Source organism: Artibeus jamaicensis, unplaced genomic scaffold (genome assembly GCF_021234435.1).
Source record: "Artibeus jamaicensis isolate MK-2021 breed Jamaican fruit bat unplaced genomic scaffold, CSHL_Jam_final contig_1998, whole genome shotgun sequence".
NCBI lineage: Eukaryota > Metazoa > Chordata > Mammalia > Chiroptera > Phyllostomidae > Artibeus > Artibeus jamaicensis.
In genome coordinates, this window is record NW_026521407.1 from 7,356,670 (window position 1) to 7,377,805 (window position 21,136).

Genomic DNA, 21,136 nt, shown 5'->3' on the forward strand with positions numbered 1-21,136 from the left:
CTTCTGGGAATAAGATCGTAGGAATGAAAACCTCTCTGTTTTCCTCCTTATTGAGTGTGATTCTTGTTACAGTTGTAGTATGAGCCTAAGAAGAAGAGTTTCCCAGGCATTTTTGGTGGGAGCAAACCTGAGACCAAAGATCTTTTCCAAAAAGAGGAATACTGGAGGAAGAGCAGGTTGAAAGAGATTTGGATATTTGGATACGGGAGGAATTACATATGAAAAAGAGAGAAAGCTTCTAATGGACTCAAGAAGATGAAGCATACACACATGACTCACTTTTTCCAATGAAGTCATTATTCACCCATCCTGCCTTGGCCCAACTTGCTTTCCCAGTTGTACCCTCTCTTTATAAATGGTGCCACGATCTATCCAGTTTCCAAGTCATCAGGAAGTTCGGTGTCAAGTTTGATTCTTTCCTTTTCCTCACCCCCTACAAATAACCAGTCTCAAGAGCCCTATTGATTCTATTTTCCTTAATACTTGTTATATTTTTATTTGATGCCGCTATAGAGAAAGACATCAAAGGGAGAAGACACTAAATTTTACAGCTAGAAGCGTTTTAGTGACTTGTGAGGAAGCAGTTTCAGTAGCTAGATTACCAGGGGTTAAGCAAGTGTGAGTGATGAGGAAGACTTGGCCAATGTATCAAAGTATTTGGGATTGATGTTATTCAGTAGATGCTCTGGTTAAAAAGAAAAGAATTCTGAATTATACCTCCCTTATTGGTCAAAATGAATATGAACTCTCTCCATTCCACTGTTCTATTTAATAATTTCTCCCCGCCTTTAAAAAATTAACTCTGCCTCCTGGAGAAGTAATTATAAAAATTATGCTAATAGTAATTTATAAAAATGTTAGCCTTTCTCACTGTAAGAAGCTGGGAAGCAAAATTTCACCATTTATGCAGAAATAAAATAGAAGTTTAAGAACCTCCTGGATTCTGAGGTGGTAAATAGTCTTTTGCCTGAACCTGATGCCTCTTTTTTCTTACGAGTACCAGCCTTTATATATGTATGAATTATTTTTAATTTCCCAGCTTACTTTCTGTCAGCTAAACCTGTTACCTTACTGTTTGTGCAGCCTTGGTTTATTGTTTTTCCTGGATATTTTTATTTTAAGTTGTTTTCTCCCATCTCGCCATAAGTCTATAATCGCAGTCTACCAATCCACCATGGGTTGGTAATTATTAAAGCTGGGTGATAAGTATATGGTAAATCACTATATTTTCTCTTTACTTTAGAATATGCTTGAGATTTTCCTAACGTAAAAGTATTTTAAATTCAGATTCCTGGGTTTGACCCTGTAGAGATTCTGATTGCCATAAATCTAAGGCGGTTCTCAGAAATCTAAATTTTTACAAAGTGCCCCAGGGGATTTGGAAGTGGATGACCCCTGGAGCACAATATGAGGAAATGAGACCAGACAGTGCAGTGGACCAGAATGGAGAAAACCAAGTAGGGGAAAGTGGCTGTGTCTTCAACAGAGTAGGTGCTCAAGACAAACCTCTCCTAACTTCATTGGATCATTGTTGACAAATAATTGCCCCAAATTATAACAGTGTTTATGTGTAATAATCATTCAGTCATTCAGGATGTAATGACCAGCACTATTTCCTGGTGTGGGCCTTTTTTCCATCAGATTTTTGAAGAGTCCTCTAAGGCTTGCCTGGTGAGCGAAGGCTAATTCCCTGATTAGATAACCATCCTTGTGAATGCTTTCTTCCTCATCACAATGCGAGGAGAGATGTTGCCAGGCCTTCCAGGAAGGGGGAGACTCCCAGTTGTGACCCATGAAATTGGCATCATCAGCTCTCACTCCACCCCTTCCAGAAGGAAAGGCTCTCATAACCCTGGGAAGGGGAGGGAACAGAGAGGTGACCCAACCGTCCATCCCGGTGCTGTCAGGTCACCTCACATCACACAGGCTCCCCACCCCTTTTTCCTTTCCACTTGGAGACTTTTTCAGCTGGAAAGTGCCCCAGGCCCTGGGGTGTGTAAGGAAGACAGAGCTGGCTGCATCACAAAGCCACCTCGCTGAAAATGGAAGGTCCTGCCTCAGATTCTCAGAACACAGTCCCTCTCGGGCAGTTAACCCACAGGTGACCCTCCCAGCAAAGTCAACACAAAACACTGCTGCTGGCTGAGGGTCCCTGGGATCGCAAGCATGTGGCCCATCCAGGCCCAGCTCTGCTGTCCTGCCAGCGACAGAAACGCAGTCCTCCAGAGGAATCTCTGCCTTCCCTTGAGCGGTTCCAGTCTTCAGACCTGTCTGGGATCAGCTCACCTCAGGGTAGGTAGATGGAGTGGCTGCATTCCACCCCTTCCCCCCATACACTGTGAATGGCAATGGCCTTGACTCTCCTGCGCAATCTGGGGAAACCTCATTGAACCCGTCTGGTAAGGTAATGAGATGATAGCAAAGACAGGCACTGTTGATACCCTGATTTTTTTTAGATAGAGGCCTTCAGATCAGCTCAGGGTGAGGGTTAAGATCAGGTAATCTTGCTTCAGGCTTTGAGTATTTAACCCCCTCACTTCTTTGTTATTTGCCTCAGTGCAATCAACTTGCCTGTTATATCCTCTCCTGCTCCTTCTCCCTGAAGGTAACCTGCACTCCAGCCAACCCTGGGCATTTCCCTGAAGTGTCCCACTTGTTCTTACACAGTTGCTTTTTCTTCCTGAAATGCTTTCCTCCCTTTGATTCCAATTTCTCTAATTAAAATCACAGTCCAGCTTTAAAGCCTTTTAGGGTGCAATTGAACCAAAACTGACACTCTCATCAAAGTGACCTCCCTTGTACCTTCATCACATTCCGATAAAAATAACAACATTCTTTTGTCACTCGCATTTTTTTTTCTTTCTCTTGTATTTTTCTTTTTGTGGCATCATGGCCCTCTGGATTCTTGTTCTAAGAATCCTTCCACTGCAAACTCCTTGATCTCCATGGCGATTTATTATTCAATTTTTGCTTTCTTCCAGCTTTAAAAAATCTATTGAATTGAATATACACAATCCTGAAATACACACTTAGTTTTCACTTATCCACTCTATCACTTCATTTTCATTTATCAATTATATAATGAAATGTACAGGGAGTTGAATGCTATAAGGGATTAATCCAGTGATAAATCTTTACACAATTCAAACAAAAACTCCTTAAGCAGCATCAAATTTTATGTCTTCACTAAATCTGTATTTGCATATACTAACCACCTTAAAAATGAATTGCCACTGTATTTTGAATGTCATGCTCAGAATGCTCTCCAGTTACATGGATGAAGAAGCAGTCTAAAATTCAGAGCTACAGAGCTGGGTGGGGAAGTCAGTATATTCAGAAGTTCACCCCAGTTTTCCTCACTCTTTTGTGATTTCTGATTGGATCGGGTACGTGAGGAGGGAAAGGGCAGCCCTCTGGGGAGATTAATAATAAGGTCTGAAGGATGAAGATCAAAGAGCAGCTTTGGCTGCAGACCACGTAGTAACCGGCAGAGGCTCTCTGATCTCCAGGCTCCTCCATACCCCCTGTAATCTCACACTGCATTTTGCACCCATACTTTGGGTCAGCACCCTTCTCAATTACACTCCACGCTTGTTTCTCCAAAGCTTCACCTTCTGCAGGACGGTAGGTTGCCGTTGATCTGCATAGACCCACTGTCCAGCCATCAAACAACGCCACCAAGAAAGGTTTCACAAAACTGATAGGAAACTAATTTTCAGTTAGTGTAAAAGTTCAGGGAAAGTTTGTTTAAACTTTCCTTAAAACGCATACCTAAATGGAATTATCCTAGTTGGTCTTCTATAGCATTTAACTAAATTAAGTAATTTACAATCATGTCATGAACCTTATGCAAATTTGCCTTTTAAATTATCCATTGCATGTTGTCTGGAATTCACTCCACAGTTATCAGGTGGGAAATGGGAATGGGCGGGAGGCTCCAAATGAGCCAAAACCGGTCTTGAGTTGACAATTGTGAATGAAGCTAGAAGAGGGGTGTCTGGGGGGTTCACCGCACCATTCTCTCATTTTAATATACGTTTGAAGTTTTCCTTACAATTTTTTTCTTTAAAAAATCTGTTTTGTCTTCCAATTCTGCCTCCACACAGTGCCAGTATGACTCACTGTTTCAGGAGACAGGAATCACCTAGCTGGGTTATCTGCTTCCTTTGCGTTTCTTCTCAACCCAAGTTGTATCATTTTCTTTCCTGGACCTGGCCTGGTGCAGCAGGGTTCCATCTGCTCGGTGAACTGCAAGCCTTGCGCACAGAGTGGCCCAGGGATCTTGGGCCTTGCCCGTCTGAATGCTCAGACTCTGTTCGTAACCATTTAAAAATATGCATGGTAATGGGAGTTCCAAGAGCAGTTTTATCTTCTCCAGGAACCTCAACCAGTGCCACTGGGCTGCAAATAGAAACTAGGACAGTGGCTTGTGTGCAGAAGTCGCTGTGTTCTTTTCCTCTTTCTCATTCCTTCTCTCTCTCTCCTTTCCTCTATTGGAAAAAGCCTCCATTGATGGGCAGTTACCAATGCAAAGATTCATGAGCTCTCTCCATTGTTAAATATTTCCAGGATATCAATGAGCAAAGCTGTTTGGACTGCTTTGAGTGACACAAGAAATGGGTCCCCTGTGTCAACTTTTGGGGGACTTAAACTATATTCTCAGTCTGGGAGGAAAATACACTCAGATCCCCAAAACGAAACCCTGTGTGAAAATGTGCCCCTCAATTTGTGCCTCATGGGTGTTTAGGCACCAGCAAGTCACACCAAGCATTTCTGAAATCACACCAGAAAAGAGAGCCTTGCCATTTGACCCACAGCAGAGTTTGTCCCGCATAAACCACGTCCCAAATATGATTCCTCCCAGTGGGCAGTTTGCTACCACATCAGTCACTGGCAGGCGTCCCTTGACAGAGCCTGTCTGATTCCACGAGGCCCAGGAGGCTCCTTGAACAAGCACGGAAGGCAAAGTACAGAAAAAAGAGAAGCGCAGCTGGTTAGAACCCTGGGCTGTGGAGGAAAGTGGCCAGAGAGGCTGCATTGACGACTGTCCATCACCCCTCTCGTTTTGCACAGGAAAGATATTTCTTTAATCCACCTGTTCAATTATTCATCATGCTATGTGTTTCCTCTTAATTGTCATTCAGGCAAAGCCTTTATGTTGTAAGGGGACACCCTAGAATTTTTTAATGACCTTAGGCACAGTGATTGACACTGGATCCTGGAGTCAGATGTTCCTAGTGACGCAACTTGTTCTTCCAGCAGCAGAAAAGCTTCCTGCCATGATTAAGTTAGAACTGTGAAAGTGCGAAAATGTGTTGTCAGCCTTCCTCTGATGCAAGCGCTTTTATTATAGAGTCTAGCTGCAGAGCAGTGAAGCAGCAGACGCCATACCTCCCGATCTCCCTTCCCTCTCGGGACTAGCCCCTCCGTACGGGAAGGCAACCTGGGCCGTACCCCTGAGATACCAATGGTCACAATCGTGCCTTCTCCAAATGTACGGTTTTTCGGACTCTACCCCTCCCCTCTGGTCTATCCCTTCTTCTGAGTTCATAGGACAATGCGATCCTAACTGATCTCTGACTGGCAGGCTGCCAGTCTCTGAACTCTCATTAACTACCCCAGTCAAGCAAAACAAGAAGCAATCCATTCTGCATTTGAACTTGACGTGGAAAATCATCTGTGTTTGCCTTTCTCGATAGGAGGCTGAGATGGAGCAAAAGTGTAATTCTATTTTTTTTGGACGTGGCCTGCATTGCCCTGTGAAAACGCTTGAGAACCTGAGAGCTGTGGGTGTCAGAGCCACTGTGACTCAACACTGGGTGATCTGTTCCCTGGTTAGAACAACACAAAGGGCCTTCTCAGCACCCCTTGCTTTGGGTTACCTCCTCTACTCTTTGAGGTTCCTGTACAAAGAGACTTTTAGCATGCGTCTGAGTCCCGAGTGATTAGTCTCCGTGATGACTGATTCATTAATTAACCAAAGTGGAACCACCACTAATGCACTGAGACCAAAACACATATAATGCAATGGCGTATAAAACCGGTGATTCACTGAGAAGAGAAGGAAACCGGCAGAAAGTCTATGGCATTCCCACTACTTTTACACTTCAGACCCTTCTAAGTATTCATTACAAATGATTGTAGGCATTTTGTTTCCCTTCTACATTAATATCAGAGGTGCTGAAATCAGTCAAAATATATGAGGCTCATACATAGATTGAAAAGTTGACCCTTTAGGCTTCTGTTGCTTTGGTAAAATGATACCTGAACTACCTCAGCCAGACTTATCTTACTGTAATCACAAAAAGGTTCTCGTTACTGCTTGAATTTCCATTGCCTAGATGTGTTTAACACATTGCATGTAAATACCCGGGAATGACGGAGGTGGTGAATGGATGGAGGGGGGACCCTGACCGCTCCCGAACATTGCTGCACCGCTGAATCACCTTTGGCTCTTCGCTTTTACTTGTCATGTTTCTCCAAGTACATCTTTGTTTCTTCCTTTCATTGTAGGTCCTTTTAAAGTGAATGATGGCTTATTATCATAATTCGAACAATATAGAGAAGTCTAAAAAAATTGTCTCCTTTTCCTTGAATTAACACCCCAATGATGTAAACGCTCTTAAATGATTCACCATATGTTCCACAATTTCTCTTTGTTTCAACAAGCTTGAACACACTTCCAATGTAGTTTTTAAGAATCGTATCGTGGGAGAGCTATTAGTTGGAAACTTGCTTTTTCACATGATGCATTGCAGATATTCTTTCAAATTAACATTAGTGTAGCCCAATCTGCCTCACTCACTTGGTTAGCTACATAGTATATGTAACATGTAGATGGACCATAATTTATTCAAAGTTGTTTTTGTGAGTGTGCATGCAAATGCTGGGGGTGAAGAAATAAATATTCTCGTAGTTCTATTACATCTGTGACCTTCAGATAAATTTCTAGAAGGGAAATTTGGAATAAAGTCCACACACATTAAAGTTCTAGTAAAATAGGGCCATACTACCTGATTCCTCTCCCTTCCCAATAGCACATTATTCAGTCTTCCACTTTACTATAAATCAATGGAGAAATATAAAGGTGTCGTTATGCTGGTTAATTTGCATTTCCTGGGACACTGGGGGGCTTTTTGTTTGTAAAGGCAGATCCTGGGTTCCACTTTGAATCCACTGAGCCAGCCTCTCTGGGCCAGCCCCTGAGAAGCCTGGTCTTTATAAAAAGCTGTGAGGTAAGTCCGATGCAGGCAGCGTCTGGCCAGGCTTTTGGGAGCCCCTGACCCTCTCAAACTGAGATGTGAGCTCTATCGTGATGTCAGCTTCTATCATTTAAAAACAAACCGAAATAAATAAATAAATAAATAAATAAATAACCCTCAAAAGCAGCAAGAGCTGGTTAGAGAAAAATGTGCATTTTATAAACATGTTGTATTTTCTGCATTATTTGAAGCTATACATTTTAGTTCAGATGTTAATGACAATCTGAATTACACCTCCTGAACGTTTTTGTTTTGTTCTGTTTTAATGTCTGTGTCCAGTTGGGAGGAACAGTCAATCGCAGCCGTAGGTATAACCAATATCGAGACTTGTTGAAACATCGTTAGCTGTGTGCCAGGGGACACAGAGCCCTGAGGTGGGGCTCTCATTCTGTAGGAACTTGCAGTTCCTGGGTTGGTGAGGCCGTGGCAGGATGGGACAACAGGCAGGAGACCCGAATCTGGGCATGAGTCTTATTTCTATCACGTAGGAACGGTTTGATCACAATCAAAGCATTTAACCTCTCCAAGGTTAACCTCAGTTTCCTTACCTAAAAATGAAGATAATATTTCATAGAGCTTCTGGAAGGAGTTAGCAAGGCAATGCAGGTGAAAAGGCGACGTGTACATCAGAGTACCATGTGAATGCCACCCGGCCCTCCATCAGGGAGCTGGTTAGCATCAGGGGCGTTGATGAAATGGGTAAATGTGGATATGGATACACTGAACACAAACAACTTCCGACTGAGAAAGCAGAACATTGTTATGCATGCTGGTTTGGAAGGGGGGGGTTCCTGCCAGTTAGGGTCCAATGAAAATTTCTGTGTCAACTTTTTCTTGCAGTGCTTGCAATTTCACTCGTGAGGGAACTGCTATTTTTCTATCAATATCCCATTTGAACTTATTTCTGTGTGGCTTCTGCAGTTTTATATATTATACAAACTCAAGGCATATATCGGCTAGAAAAATTAAGTTAAAATTAACTTTATGATAGATAACAGTACTACTACCTAAGACATTGAGTACCAGTCATTGACATAAAGCACTGTATATCTATTAACTTACTACTTGCTATTGTCCTATGAGGCGTACCATTATTGTTCCCATTTTGTTGATGAGGAAACTGAGGTACATAGAGAAGTTGTCTTGTACAGAAACACACAGCTAATAAGTAGTAAAGGTCAATGCCAAGTCCAGGTACTTTGTCTCTAGAGTTCTTGCCTTTAGCCCCTCTGCTACACTCTCTTCAGGGAAGACAGTTACTGTTATGATGATGAAGAGGAAGAGTTCAGTTACAATAATATATTTTATTTGTGACCCTCATTGTCTCACAGATTGAAAGGAAATGTTTCTGCTCAATTAAAACCTGAACATTTGATTCTGTTGCCCTAAGTTTGAGCCATATGGATATTGGCTCAATTATGCCCCTCTTTTCTTGAACATAATTTTTTAAATATTTTATTTATTTATTTATGTATTTATTTATTTATTTATTTATTTATTTATAGAGGGGAAGGGAAGGATAGAGGGAGAGAAATATCAGTGTATGGTTGCTTCTTGTGTGTCCCCTGCTGGGAACTGGCCTGCAACTCAGGCATGTGCCCTGACTGGGAATCAAACTGTGGTTGTGTGGTTCATAGGCCCGTGCTCAATCCACTGAGCTACACCAACCAGGGCTTCTTGAACACAATTTTGCAATTGATAAATCCCCTTAACACATTCATTCATTTCAGCCTTACACACAACAATCCAATGTGGTGGAGAGTCCGAAGGCCAGCTTTCTCCGTGACCTGTCACCACTCACACATGGCCTCTCCGGGAGTACTCCTCTCTGCTCTTCCTCCCTGTCCATGGCCAACTCCTCTACCCTCCATGGTCTTATCAAGTCACCACCAGCAGGAAGACTTCCTTGATTGCCCCTAGAGTGTGTTATGTGTTCCTGCTGTGCACTTTGTTGTCACATCCTACCTCTAGTTTCAGAAAGAGGCTGCCTGATAGGTTCTGAGTCTTGAATTTGCCACACCAGAGACTCAAGGAGGCTGAGGATGAGAGCATTAGCTCTGGTGGCCAAAGACACCATCAAGGTCCCGATCCAGTTCCATGTTTACTTATAGGAGTGTCCCAATGATTGTAAAGTGCTACAAATATATGGAGATTATGATACGGAGACCTGGCTTCAGATGGCAAATAATTCAGGAGTCATCTAGGATTTGAGTCCTGGTTTCTCAAAACTGTTGACTCACTCTTGCCTGAGCTCAGACTCCTGATCTGGTGTTGCTCAGCTTCTGCTTAAGATGTTTATTCAAGAACCAGGCATTGAAAGATCTCCCTGTACCAGGGAGCATAGAGTAATGGGTAAGGGGGTGGGTTCTAGACTTTGAACTCAAATCCTACTCTATCAGTGTGTGCTCTCAATTAGTAGGCTTAATCAGTGACTCAGTTTCCTCATCAGTAAAATGAAGATAATAATAGTACCTGCTTCATTGGATTGTCGTGAGGATCAAATGAGATTATTCATGCAAAACTCAGAGCATAGTGTTGAGAGCACAGGGAGTGTGTGACAAAAGCTGTTGTTGGTGCTGTGAGCTGAACGCCCAGTCTCCAGTCTGGTTTCCTGGTCTCCAGGACACTTCCCCGAGAGCTTCTCTTGTGTTGCTTTGCTTCTTCAAAGCCCAGATGTAAATCTTATTTTCCCGCTCTAATTTCTTCTCCAATCTTTCCGCCCTTTCTCACCCCAAGTCCTGATGCTGCATCCCCTTTCTCAAATACATACTTTAAAAGCACGTGTTACACTAAACAGAATGACTAAAATGAAAAAGAAGGGAAGTATAAGAAATTGATGGAGATGTAATGCCTCCAGCTCTTGCTTGTGGTGCCAGTAGGAAAATAAATCCATTTAACCATTTTCGAAATCTGTCTGGCAGTGAAGCTGGACACATATTTATCTTTTAGTTGAGGAATCACACTCCTAGATCTGTACTTAACAGAAGCGTGTGTGTGTGTGTGTGTGTGCGTGTATACTGGAAATGGCATAGAAGAAATTTCACAGTAGCACGATTATTGGTTCTCTATTGCTGAATAACGAATTACTCCACAACTGAGCAACTTCAAGCAACAAACGTTGATTACCTCGTGGTTTCTGTGGGTTCCGCAGGCCTCTGCAAGGGACGTAGCCGGGTGAAGGGCAGAGTGTGTGCAGTGTCTAGGATGCCTGTTTAGGAAAGGGAGACCTTTCCTAAATTGGACTTATCAGTACAATTTCCTTTCACTGCTTCTTTGTCTTCTTTTTTTTTTTTTTAAGTGGAGAAAAGGTCCAGGAAGACAAAAGTGCCCAGGGCCCACTGAAGTCACATAATGTAGCCCTCGCTGGTGGTCCTAACTGAGGGCCTGTCAGTGAGCTTCCAGTCAAGCTGTCAGCTGGGGACACAGTTATCAGAAGACTCCATTAGGTGAGGCTCCACTTCCAAGATCATACCACTTCCAAGTAGTTGCCAGAAGGTCTCAGCTACTCTCCCGCACTGGCTGTTGGTTGGAGAACTCAGTTCCTTACCATAGGGGCCTCACCATGGCGGCCTGAGTGTCCCCAGGACATCTTTATAACCTAATCTCAGAGATGACATACTATCTGCTGTGTCTGCTATGTTCTGTTGCTCACATAAGCCACCCCCGAGATGATGTAGGAGGGCTATGAACACCAGGAAGTGGAAGTCACAGGGGTCATTCCAGAGGCTGGCTGCCTCGAAAATAATATCTTTTAATCTTTTTTTTTTGAAGATATATTTTCTTACAATTTTTTTAATTTAGTTACTTTTCAAGTACATTTTTTTTCCCCCCCCCCCCCCCCCCCCCCCATTCCCCCCCAGTCTCATACTTTCCTCAAAATCCCTCCCCTTTTTCCCCTTAATTCCCTTCCCTCTCCCCTCTGGGCGACGAATGATTTTTAATAGTGTGAAACTAGAAACAATCCAATGTCTGTCAACAATGGAAATGATAAACAGATGATGGTATATTTGTGCAATGGCGTCCTATACAGCAATGAGAATGAACCATCATTTATAACTACATGCAACACACAATGTGGGTGTATCTCACAAACATAATATTACAGAGAAGAGGCCAGGCACAAAGAATACGTACCATATGATTCCATTTATATAAAGTGACAAAATAGGCCAAACTGCTGTGTGTGTGAGAGGTGAGGATAGTGGTCCCCCTGAAGAAAAGAGCTGATGGAAGGCAATTCCAGGCAGGGGAGGGGGCTTTGGAGTCTGGGGACATTTGGTTGCCTGACCGAGGCGTTAGTTCCGCAGGTTTATTTGTGAAATTTATTGAGCTGTACGCTTTTCTCTATTATACTTTAAAAAGAGGTTTTCAAAAGTAGGTGATTCATTATCTTTCTGGTCTCCCTTTCCTAAACAGGCATCCTGGAAATGATACCGGTTATGGCTAAGCATAAATCTGGGATAGCTATAATATCTTTTTTTTAAGATTTTATTTATTTATCTTTAGAGGGGAAAGGAAGGAGAGAGGGCGAGAATATCAATGTATGGTTGCCTCTCGAGTGTCCCCCACTGGTAAATGGCCTGCAACCCAGGCATGTGCCCTGACTGGGAATCGAACCACAATGCTCTGGTCCACAGGCCTGCACTCAATCCACTGAGCTACACCAGCCAGGGGGGATAGCTGTAATACCTTATCTGGCCAGCACACTGGTCCTGCTCTAGGCCTTCCTTGGCCGAATCAGTCCCTTACACTCCCTGAACTGTGGTTTGTTCCTCTGCAGAGCCAGGTGGGCCCCAGCACGGCCAGCCTGAGTGGTAGAGAATACTCGGTATTACCAGGCCCAGTTGAGTCTGTTGTGTTCAATACACAGGATTGAAGGGCTAGGATGAAGGAGTCACATAAAAGTCAAGTTTAAACAAAATTCCCTTGACATTCCTTAGATAAACTTTGAATCACTGAGGTGCCCTTGGAGGAATTTCCTCGTCTCTCTAGATTTCTGCCCCGGTATTCGTTGCTACCAGATGCAGCTTCAATGGTGGGGGTGGGGGGGGATTGTGGGGGAGGGTTTCTCACTTTCCTGGCTTTTTGTCATCGTGGCTGAGGGCATCTAGTTGAGTTTCGATATTAAATATACCTTTACAGTGACTCCAGTATATGCGGAAGCCCCAAATATTATAACGATATTAAGAAAATATGAGTTATGACTCATCTTTGGAACAGGTGCTTTCCCCAGTTTATCTCGTGTCTAGAGAGCCTTGGGGATAATGTCAAGGTTAAACAAAGTGACTAAGTAAAGCCATTTAATCAAAACAAGGGGCTGCTTGATGCTAAATGGCATGTTAGGACCATGAGCAGAGAAAGAAGCTGAAGTTGACATTAGATATTATTACAAATAGCAATTTTGCAATTATGTCATACTTTATAGTTCACAAAATAATTTCTTGGAAATTAACCTTATCTTAAAGATGAGGCTTGCCTTCTCAAGATCACTGGACTAGTTTAACAGAAGAGCTGGGATCCATCACCAGATCTTTCAACTTCAAAACCATACTTCCTAGGATATCAGGGTATCTCCTCCCCTTCTCCTCCCCCTTCTTCTTTCTCTGCTGTCTTCCCTGTCTGCCTGTCTGTCTGTCTCTCTCTAGGGGTGGAACAAAGAAGTAAGTTCGAGGACTTATGACTGGCTGTCCAAGGCTCGGCCACCTGCACAATCCATCTGACCTTGACCACCTTCTCTCAGCAAGAGTCCCTAGATTAATTAAGACGGTGAGGTGGAAAGGGCAGGGTTACCAGTGTGGCTGTGGTTCTCACCTGGACAGAAACCTGCTCCATGGAATGAGGTTAAATGTAGTTCCTGTGTCCATTCTGGGATGTGTGGGGTTTGGAGAAAACCCTGCTGGGAGATACGACTAGTTTCTGATGCCCTGGGGGTGGGGGCGGGTTGTCATTTTAATACACGTATGCCTACGTCATGCCTATGAATGCATTTAACATCTGCTTATCACTATATGATAAAAGCATTTGCAAAGACAAACCTTGCCCAATAATGACACACGTTATGAGATAACTTTGATATGATAATTCAAGATAATTTTGACTAGGACTATGTGACCAAAGTCTCTCTAGACAGGGCAAGTCCTTCCCATACTTTCAAGGAGAAGACAGAAACAGCCGCTGTGATGTGGCTGGGGGAGGAAAGTAGGGGTGGGCTCAATGGGGAACCTTCGCCGAGTCCTCAAATCCAGGAGAGAGAATTCCTGTCTCTACATAGGATCCCATGTCAGTCAATACAATTTAAGTCCTTCCTGGTGTTTCTTTTGGGACTCAGGTAGCAGCATGAGGCCCCCTGGTGGCCTGAAGTAATTCATGAGTTTACTTTTCGGGCATTTTGAAGGACAGGTGTGGCCGGAGAAGCACAGGGTAGGAAAGACTCCCCTAGACCTCATGCTCACAGTGGGGGCAGGGCGCAGCGAGATGACCTGTATTTGAGAGAGTTGAGAACTCAAGTCTTTTCTTTTACGTGATTAAAACCAGTGGACTGTCATTTGGGGTAAACCAGTCACTTTTTTTTATCCTTTAGTTTATTTAGCAAACCCTTACTGAGTACATATCCTGCTCAAAACATTTTATGAGGCATCACATGGGGCGAAAAGAAGTAAAGACACATCATACGCTTCCAAGGAGATTTGGGAAAGAATAAAACATTTACGGCACTAACATGGAAGAAAATGAAAGGTGCCCTCAGAGAATGAGTGAGTAAAGACTCTCAAAGGGGCAGTTACCTTCGGATAAAGGGGAAAGCGTCTAGGAAGAGATGGTTTAAGCTGGGGCTCTAACGAGAGGCTGAAGCAGAATGGGGGTATGTCGAGATGGAGAGGGAAAGGATGGCATTCTGGAGAAGAAAAAACAGAAGTTTGAACAGACCCGGAGGAAACCGAAGCCGGATCCAGGAATGGAGAGTAGCTCGGTCTGGCTAAACTCACAAGGAGTGTTCAGGCTGCAGTGAGAGGGAAAGCTGGATGCATCTGTTTGGACCAGACCATGGAGAACCTTGAACACTGGCCTGAGAAATTTCCTCATCAGCGGTGGGGGGCCTTGAATATCTCTGCACAGAAAGAGGCCTATCAAAGCACCGACTCTGCCCCATTGAAATAAACACAATGCCACACTCTCGTGCTTCATCCGTGGGGGTGCTGATCTCCACGCGTGCTGAAGATAACTGCAGTGTACTCAGCTGCAATCAACAACCCCAGGCTCTCACCATCTGACCTCCAAGCCAGGAATACCTAAGCCATCAGGGCATCTCCCTTTAAAAAACTACCTGAGCACCAGAGAGTGGTCAGCGCCAGAGGTTCCTGACCTGTTTAGTTACATGTCTTGGTAGAATGCCTTTCATCCAAAGGGCTATGCTAGATTCATTTTGTTTTGCCTTGTTTTTCCAAGGTTACAAAAAATAAAAGGCCTCATACCAAACTATCTTCCTGCTCTAGTTACATGTGGTTTAAACTGTAAGGACCAGGAATATTTCTGGCTAGAGGTATCGGGTAGAGTCCTAGTCACACATGGAATAGCTCGATATTCGCCAAATTGATGCAGTCACTTTAGAATGGACACAGGTAAGCAACCTAGGAATCTATACAATGCCTGGCATATAGTCGGTGCTCAAAAATATCTCAAGCAAATAGTTAATGACCGATTCTTCAATAAATATGTAAAACACATTGAACAACACATTATACAGTCGCAGACCCCATGATTTCCTGATATAGTAAAAATAATTCACAATATTCTTTGGAAGTCATACATAAAAATCATGTATCAAAAATTTTTTCTACTTGAGTTAGGAAGAAGCAACAGGCCCATGTGAGACAAACACAATGGAGACATTACAATGAGGTGAGGGAAGACGGGCAATTTGGAACCACAATAAAAACTGCAACAGAAACAGCCGTGTCAGAAGTTTCAGCAGCAATGAGTATTTATTATTTCAAATGAAAGGTACATTAAACTTTAATATAAAAATCATCAAAAGTGCTATGTTGGATTATTTTAATATTAATATAATGCCCTCCCTACGTCATCTAGGAGCTACACCGTTGACCTCTCTTCTGACACATCATTTATAATCAGCTAAAACTGTCCCATGTTAAAACATAAAAAATATTAGTTTATTCTTCAAGAGAAAGTACCACCAATTATGAGTTCCTGAAGGTGAAAAATAAAACAGGTGCCAGACGATCAACTTATTGAAAAAAGAAGTCATCACAGAATTTCATAGAAGGACGCCAAGTCCAAGGCCACGTAGACTCTCCGCAGAACGTTTTCTGATGCAGCTTCTCAGCCGTGTGGGTTATTTCTTTTGGAGGTGGGCCACTGGTATGCCAGAACCGTCTGATTATTTTCTCTTCTTCTCTTGGCTACTTTCCAAGGTGAACCAAATGTTGGCTAATGGTGCATACCTCCCATGACCCTGACCATCATTCATGTGAAGAAAAAACTGCATTTACAATCTGAGAAAGAGCCCTTGGAGTTAAGTTTGTCATTAAAGAAGATACAAGCTGTTCCTTGCCCAGGAGAACCCCCTCCGCCCTCCCACCCTCTGTCCGCTCCCGTTCCTCTGGCCTGGTGGATGCCAAGCCCATCATCTCCCACACGAGTTCTGGCAGGACTGGCTGATGCAGGGAGAGCAGGATGTTCAGGCCGAATACCCCACCTGGTCTCCCTAAGCAAATAAGCTTCTCTGATTTGCCACCAGAGCCGTCTGACTCTCCCGTCTTTTGGCTTTTTTGTTCCTCTGTCTCACCTTCCAGCACAAGGCACTGGAGGCTAACAAAAGAAGTCCCGACGACAGAAGGACCAGGCCCAGGATGGAGATGATGGAGCCATGGGAGTTGAAGCTGTAGGCCACTGCGGTGACCACGATCCCAGTGATAAGGATCACCACGGCGAAGGGGATGAGGCAGCGGTAGCAGGAGAGCTCAGCGCCCCCCGTGGCGGCCATCAGCTGGACCTCAGTGACCAGGGGAACCGTAGTGACCACGACCTCACCCTTGGGGCTCTTCTCCACTGTCCCTGGCTTGGGACACTTTGGGGTTCCCAGGATCTCCTTGATGGGCTCTTCGGTCATTTTTACAGCAGTGTTTCCTCGCTGAGTTCACAGACTAGACGTGGGTGTTCTCACCAGGGTGGGGGCTGTGGAGGAGAAGACGGGAGGTGTCAGCTAAATGCACGAAAGGGAGCCCTACGAGGAAAAGTAAGGAGCCGGGGAGACACCACTGCGTTCTTTCCCCGGAGGCACAAATGCACGTGAAAATCCACCATAATTTCTTTTTCTCATCGTTTGCATTCTCTTTGCACTGAGCAGAAAGCAAGATAGAGCAGATAACCAGAAAGAAAGGGAAGATATAAAAAGCAGGAAGCACTTTGCAGTGTTTAATAAACCCTGGCGGTCTGCAAATGTTTTACTAGCCTTTCCGCTTTGTCTATCGCTTCTCCTTCCTCTAAGCACACCGAAAAGCCTCGATCCTAATCCAGAGACCTCATTCAGTGGGAGACTATGTCATAAACAATGCTTTACACAGTTCGTTCCACAACTCACAGCAATTTAGGCTCTGCCACTGTTTCCAGGCATAACGTGCATTCTTTCCAAACGATCACCCGTTCACTACCCACTGAATCAATGTCAAGACCAGAGCCAGTGTACAAATGATGTTCTTCTACATCAACTTGATAGTCAACAAGTCCTTATTGTGTAACTGTTCAACACAGCACACCATGTGTTCTGGGATCCAGGTGTGGACGCAGTTCAACAAAAATTCAGTGGCAATTAGGCTAAGATATGTGGATCTAAAATATCCTCCAATCCATATGAAAGGAGTGGAAAAAGAAATGCTAAGAGAAAAAATCAACAACTTTGTAGGATATAATTTTATCATTTTTCACGTTAAAGATAAGATCAACCATTAGAGTAACTAGTAGTCAATGCACAGATTTTCCATTAAACTCAACAAGGAATTTTGACATGAAGTGGACCAGGACATGTTGAAAAAAATAAGCATGTTAGGTTTTCAGTAAAGTTTTACAAGTTCGTGTGGTCCCAAGCCACTTGTGCATAAGACTTGCTGCGATGCACCTATCTAAATATTTTAAATCTGAACATTTCTGGACAAAAATCTGAGACCCCATCAAAAGCACCCGTTTGAAAGGCTGTCTCTCAGAAATCAGTGAAAACTCTTGTCTGCCGCTCAGACAGGTTAAGTCTTTTTTTTTTTTTTTTTTTTTTTGGTCTCTGAGAGGCTACCTAGCAGCTAAACAGTGAACAGTTGTAATTATTGAGTTTAAAGGAAGATACTGGAGGCTATTTCAATGGCCTTAATACTTGGAACATTTAAAACATCCCCTGAAAACAAATTCAAACTGAAATCAAACCTCACATGTTCTTTCCTGCCCTGGGAGGTCAAAATATCACTCCCTGGACGATGAAGCTAAATATTTAAGAGCTGTCTTTTTGCACAAACATTTTAGTCACCATATTAACCACTGCTTTCCAGTAAAAGGATATTTGACATTATGTCTGAAAGAAAACATCTTTACTCCGACGCCGAGACTTAAGCAAGAACCTGAAAATTAAGATCTGCCCCCAAACTACTGACACATACCTCAGAGAGAAGCAAGCCATTACCAGGGAAACCAGCAGACTCGGTGGGGAAACACTTCAGCGCTTCAGCTTTTCCTGGTCAACTTCTGGGAAAAGAGTCCATAACAGCACGCCTGTCAATAAAATGACAGGACAGGGATCTCCTCTGGGAAAAAAGATAAAAATCCTGAGCTACGTGGTTGGTTTTAGATCCTGCAGTTCTGTCTTTCACGCTACCTCTGTTCCTAAATGACGCTTGTCTTTCCTTCTCTCTCTTTTTATTTCCTCCCCCTCTGATTGCCCCTCCCTGTCATTTTTTTTCCCCGTTCTTTTCCTTGCCAGCAGATTCTGAGTTTTTGGCTTCCCCCACCTCTGCTCAGTGACATGATAAGTCAGAATCATTCTAGAGTCCCCAGAGACGGGAGCCAGCTTTTACGTTATTGCTCTTGCAGCATTTACTAAGTAGACTGTTTGCACTACTCATTTTTTCCCCAGCCAATCACCAGATCTTCCTCCCACCCATCAAACGTTTTCATAAGAAAATCCCCGAGTCAGCTTTGCAGACCCAGCTGAGGTGACAGAGCTGACGAGGGACAGACCCTTTAGGGTGGCAGGAACAGCTGTGCAGTCATCCGGCAGCTGAATTCAGCCTCTGAGCGAGCAAAAATCTATGTTCCTAGGTTTTCCTACCATTCTTTATTTATTTGTGTGATGTGGCTAAATGAAGCTTAAAACCCTCCGGACTGGCATTAATTCATTTAGAAATGAGATGGGAGATACAAATTATTTTGCAGTGAAGAGGGAAAACCAGTCATGAAATTATCATCGTCTTTGTGATTTGCAGAGTGCCGACTATGGGCTGGACATGTGCAATCCACACGCATTACCATTAATTCTCAGTGGTTTACAAGCAAGTTTATGATGGAGTTTATAAATAGTTTATAAATGAAGCTCAGAGAGGTTAAGTAATCTGACAGAGGTCACAGAGAGAGAGAGAAAGAAGCCTTTGGTTTGAACCCTAATCTTTAATGGGCACAAAAATCACACGGGGAGCTTATTAAGTGTAGATTCTGATTCACGGATCTGTGACAAGCCCCTGACCAGTGCCCGTCTGCTGTTCCTTGACTCACTTGAAGGAGCAAGGTATCTTAAACATTCAGAGACGCAGGGCTTGACACTTGACCCCCTCACACAGTAAAGTTAAAGGTCAACTTCCCACCCCACTCCGTAAATGGACTTATCTGTTTATACTTTATTAGACAAGCTATTTTAAATTTCAAGGCCCCAAGTTATCTTTTTGAGGGGAAAAAAATGAGGTAATACTGGGAGACTATGACAAGCTGGTCTCTACTTTTATAGCTAAAAGTGATCCATCCGCTATTTTTTAATCTATACAAGTTCCAATAACATTTTTTTTTAATGGTGTGGCAAATCTACGCCTCTAGATAAAACCTCAGAGGAGACTTTTTTTTCCTTTTTATTATTTTTTTAAATCGTGAGTTGTTCGCTCTCCCTGCTGCTGCTGGAAGGTTTGGATGTTCCAGGCACCTCACCTCTGTCCTGCATTAGCTCCCCCCTGCCAGCCTTGGCCAGTAACAGCACAGCGATGATTTTGTCATAAAGAGAGAGGGACCAGAGGACCTTTATTTTTTTTCCAGAATGGAAGCCAGAGAGGGCTTGGGTTTCTTCCTTTTGAAACATAAAGTTGACAAGTCCCTGCAGGCTGGCTGAGTTGGGACGGCCCAGCAGACCGAGGTTGAGTAGCTGGAGGGCCTCAGCCACCCCCAACCTCACCCGCAGCAGCACAGCAGGGCGGGACAAGCCAGCAGCCCGAAGGAGGGCGGTCACTTGGTGCTGAAGGTAAGAAATACTCAGAAGCAGACACCTGGCCATCCTCGCCCTGGGAAGATGGTGATATGGAGGCAGGGGGGGTCACTGGCTACATGAACTGGAGATTCTGAGAATCTCCTTAAGGGAGCAGCAGTCCTTTGGCCACAAACTGTGACCTTTGGGGGCAACTCCTCTCTACGCCCTCACGTGGGGCTGCCTTCCCCCAAATAGTCCAGTAACCCCCCCAGAAGGTCAGAGTATCACCTTATTGTGTGGAAGATCATGTTCCCCCATTACCAAAGTCAAAGGTACATGAATCTACCAGACAGAAGCCCCAGGCACCTTTTGCTCTGGTGAGCGGCTGGCCAAATCTATAACGAGGGACAGTGAGTGTATCTCTAAGTCCCTAACGTGGGCAGGTCTGTCCCTAACTTCTCCTACGTAACACCAAAGCTTTCTTCAGCCTTTTCAGCTTCAGGTGTCACACGGTCACCCGAATTCTTATTCTTTCTAGATACACAGATGCACATCTCCAGAGTCTAAGTAGATAATTGATGGTGTGTACTAACAAACACAAACAAGTAGAAAGGATAAAGCAGAGACTGTATCTGAACAATAAACATCATTCTATCCATGGACGCACAGGCAGTTCTAACTTTTACCTCTTCAAATTGAAATTCAAAGAGAATTTCTAGTGATCAGCACCTGATATCTTTGACTTTTCCCCCCTTTTTCCACTCTCTGCCTGTGAGATATTAAACACCCCTGGGGATTTCTGAAGGGACACCTGCCCCCAAATGAAAGATCTCATCCACAATACAACTAGCCTTCTTTCTGCAAGCCCCCTTTCAGAAAGAAGGGAAAGGAAATCTTTCTGGTTCTCTTTAAAACATGTGGCTCCAGGGGATTCCCTGAAATTTGGAGAACTCCTCAGAAAACTTCCAGTGCAGGAGTTAATCTGGGACCCCCTCGCTCCACCCGCCTCTGTAAGCTTCAGCATTTCTCTCCCAGATCTTTCAAAGAGCAAGGCAAAGATCCTTACCTTTCCCAGCCAGAGTCGGACTGAGGCAGCTGCCAGCTCCAGCCAACAGCAACCCAGAGAGGGAGATGCAAATCACTGCTGTAGGGACTGTACACAAAGTACTCAGGCTTACAGCAATTAAGGGACCGGAGGAAAATTGGTGAGAGGAAATCCCTTAAGTGCTGCTCTATTGTGTTTCGTGGTTCCTTCTAGGAGAAGGTGGTGCATATTTTAAAAAAGGGAACCAAGTTTGTAAAGAATGCCCTCCTTTGTTTGTTCTCTTTAGACCCTCACTTGGGCTTTCATTTTCAAGGTTTTTCGCTCTTTAAAGCCCCCACGCTGACGCTGCGTTTCTGTAATACTGCGGACATGCAGAAAAGATTTTGT

The 21,136-nt window shown here is 43.8% G+C and overlaps 2 protein-coding genes across 3 annotated transcripts in view; one reads left to right on the top strand and one right to left on the bottom strand.

The window, feature by feature from the left end:
• PCTP (phosphatidylcholine transfer protein) overlaps window positions 1-21,136 on the top strand; it is a 131,451-nt gene that overhangs the window by 60,792 nt on the left and 49,523 nt on the right. The gene's annotated exons all lie outside the window — the stretch shown is intronic.
• On the bottom strand, window positions 15,223-20,858 carry TMEM100 (transmembrane protein 100). Its single transcript, XM_037163756.2, has 3 exons — window positions 20,771-20,858; window positions 17,921-18,064; window positions 15,223-16,454 (listed from the first exon to the last, which is right to left on the bottom strand). Exon 3 carries the CDS (start codon window positions 16,387-16,389, stop codon window positions 15,985-15,987), a length of 405 nt encoding a protein of 134 aa, XP_037019651.2. The 5' UTR covers window positions 16,390-16,454; window positions 17,921-18,064; window positions 20,771-20,858; the 3' UTR covers window positions 15,223-15,984.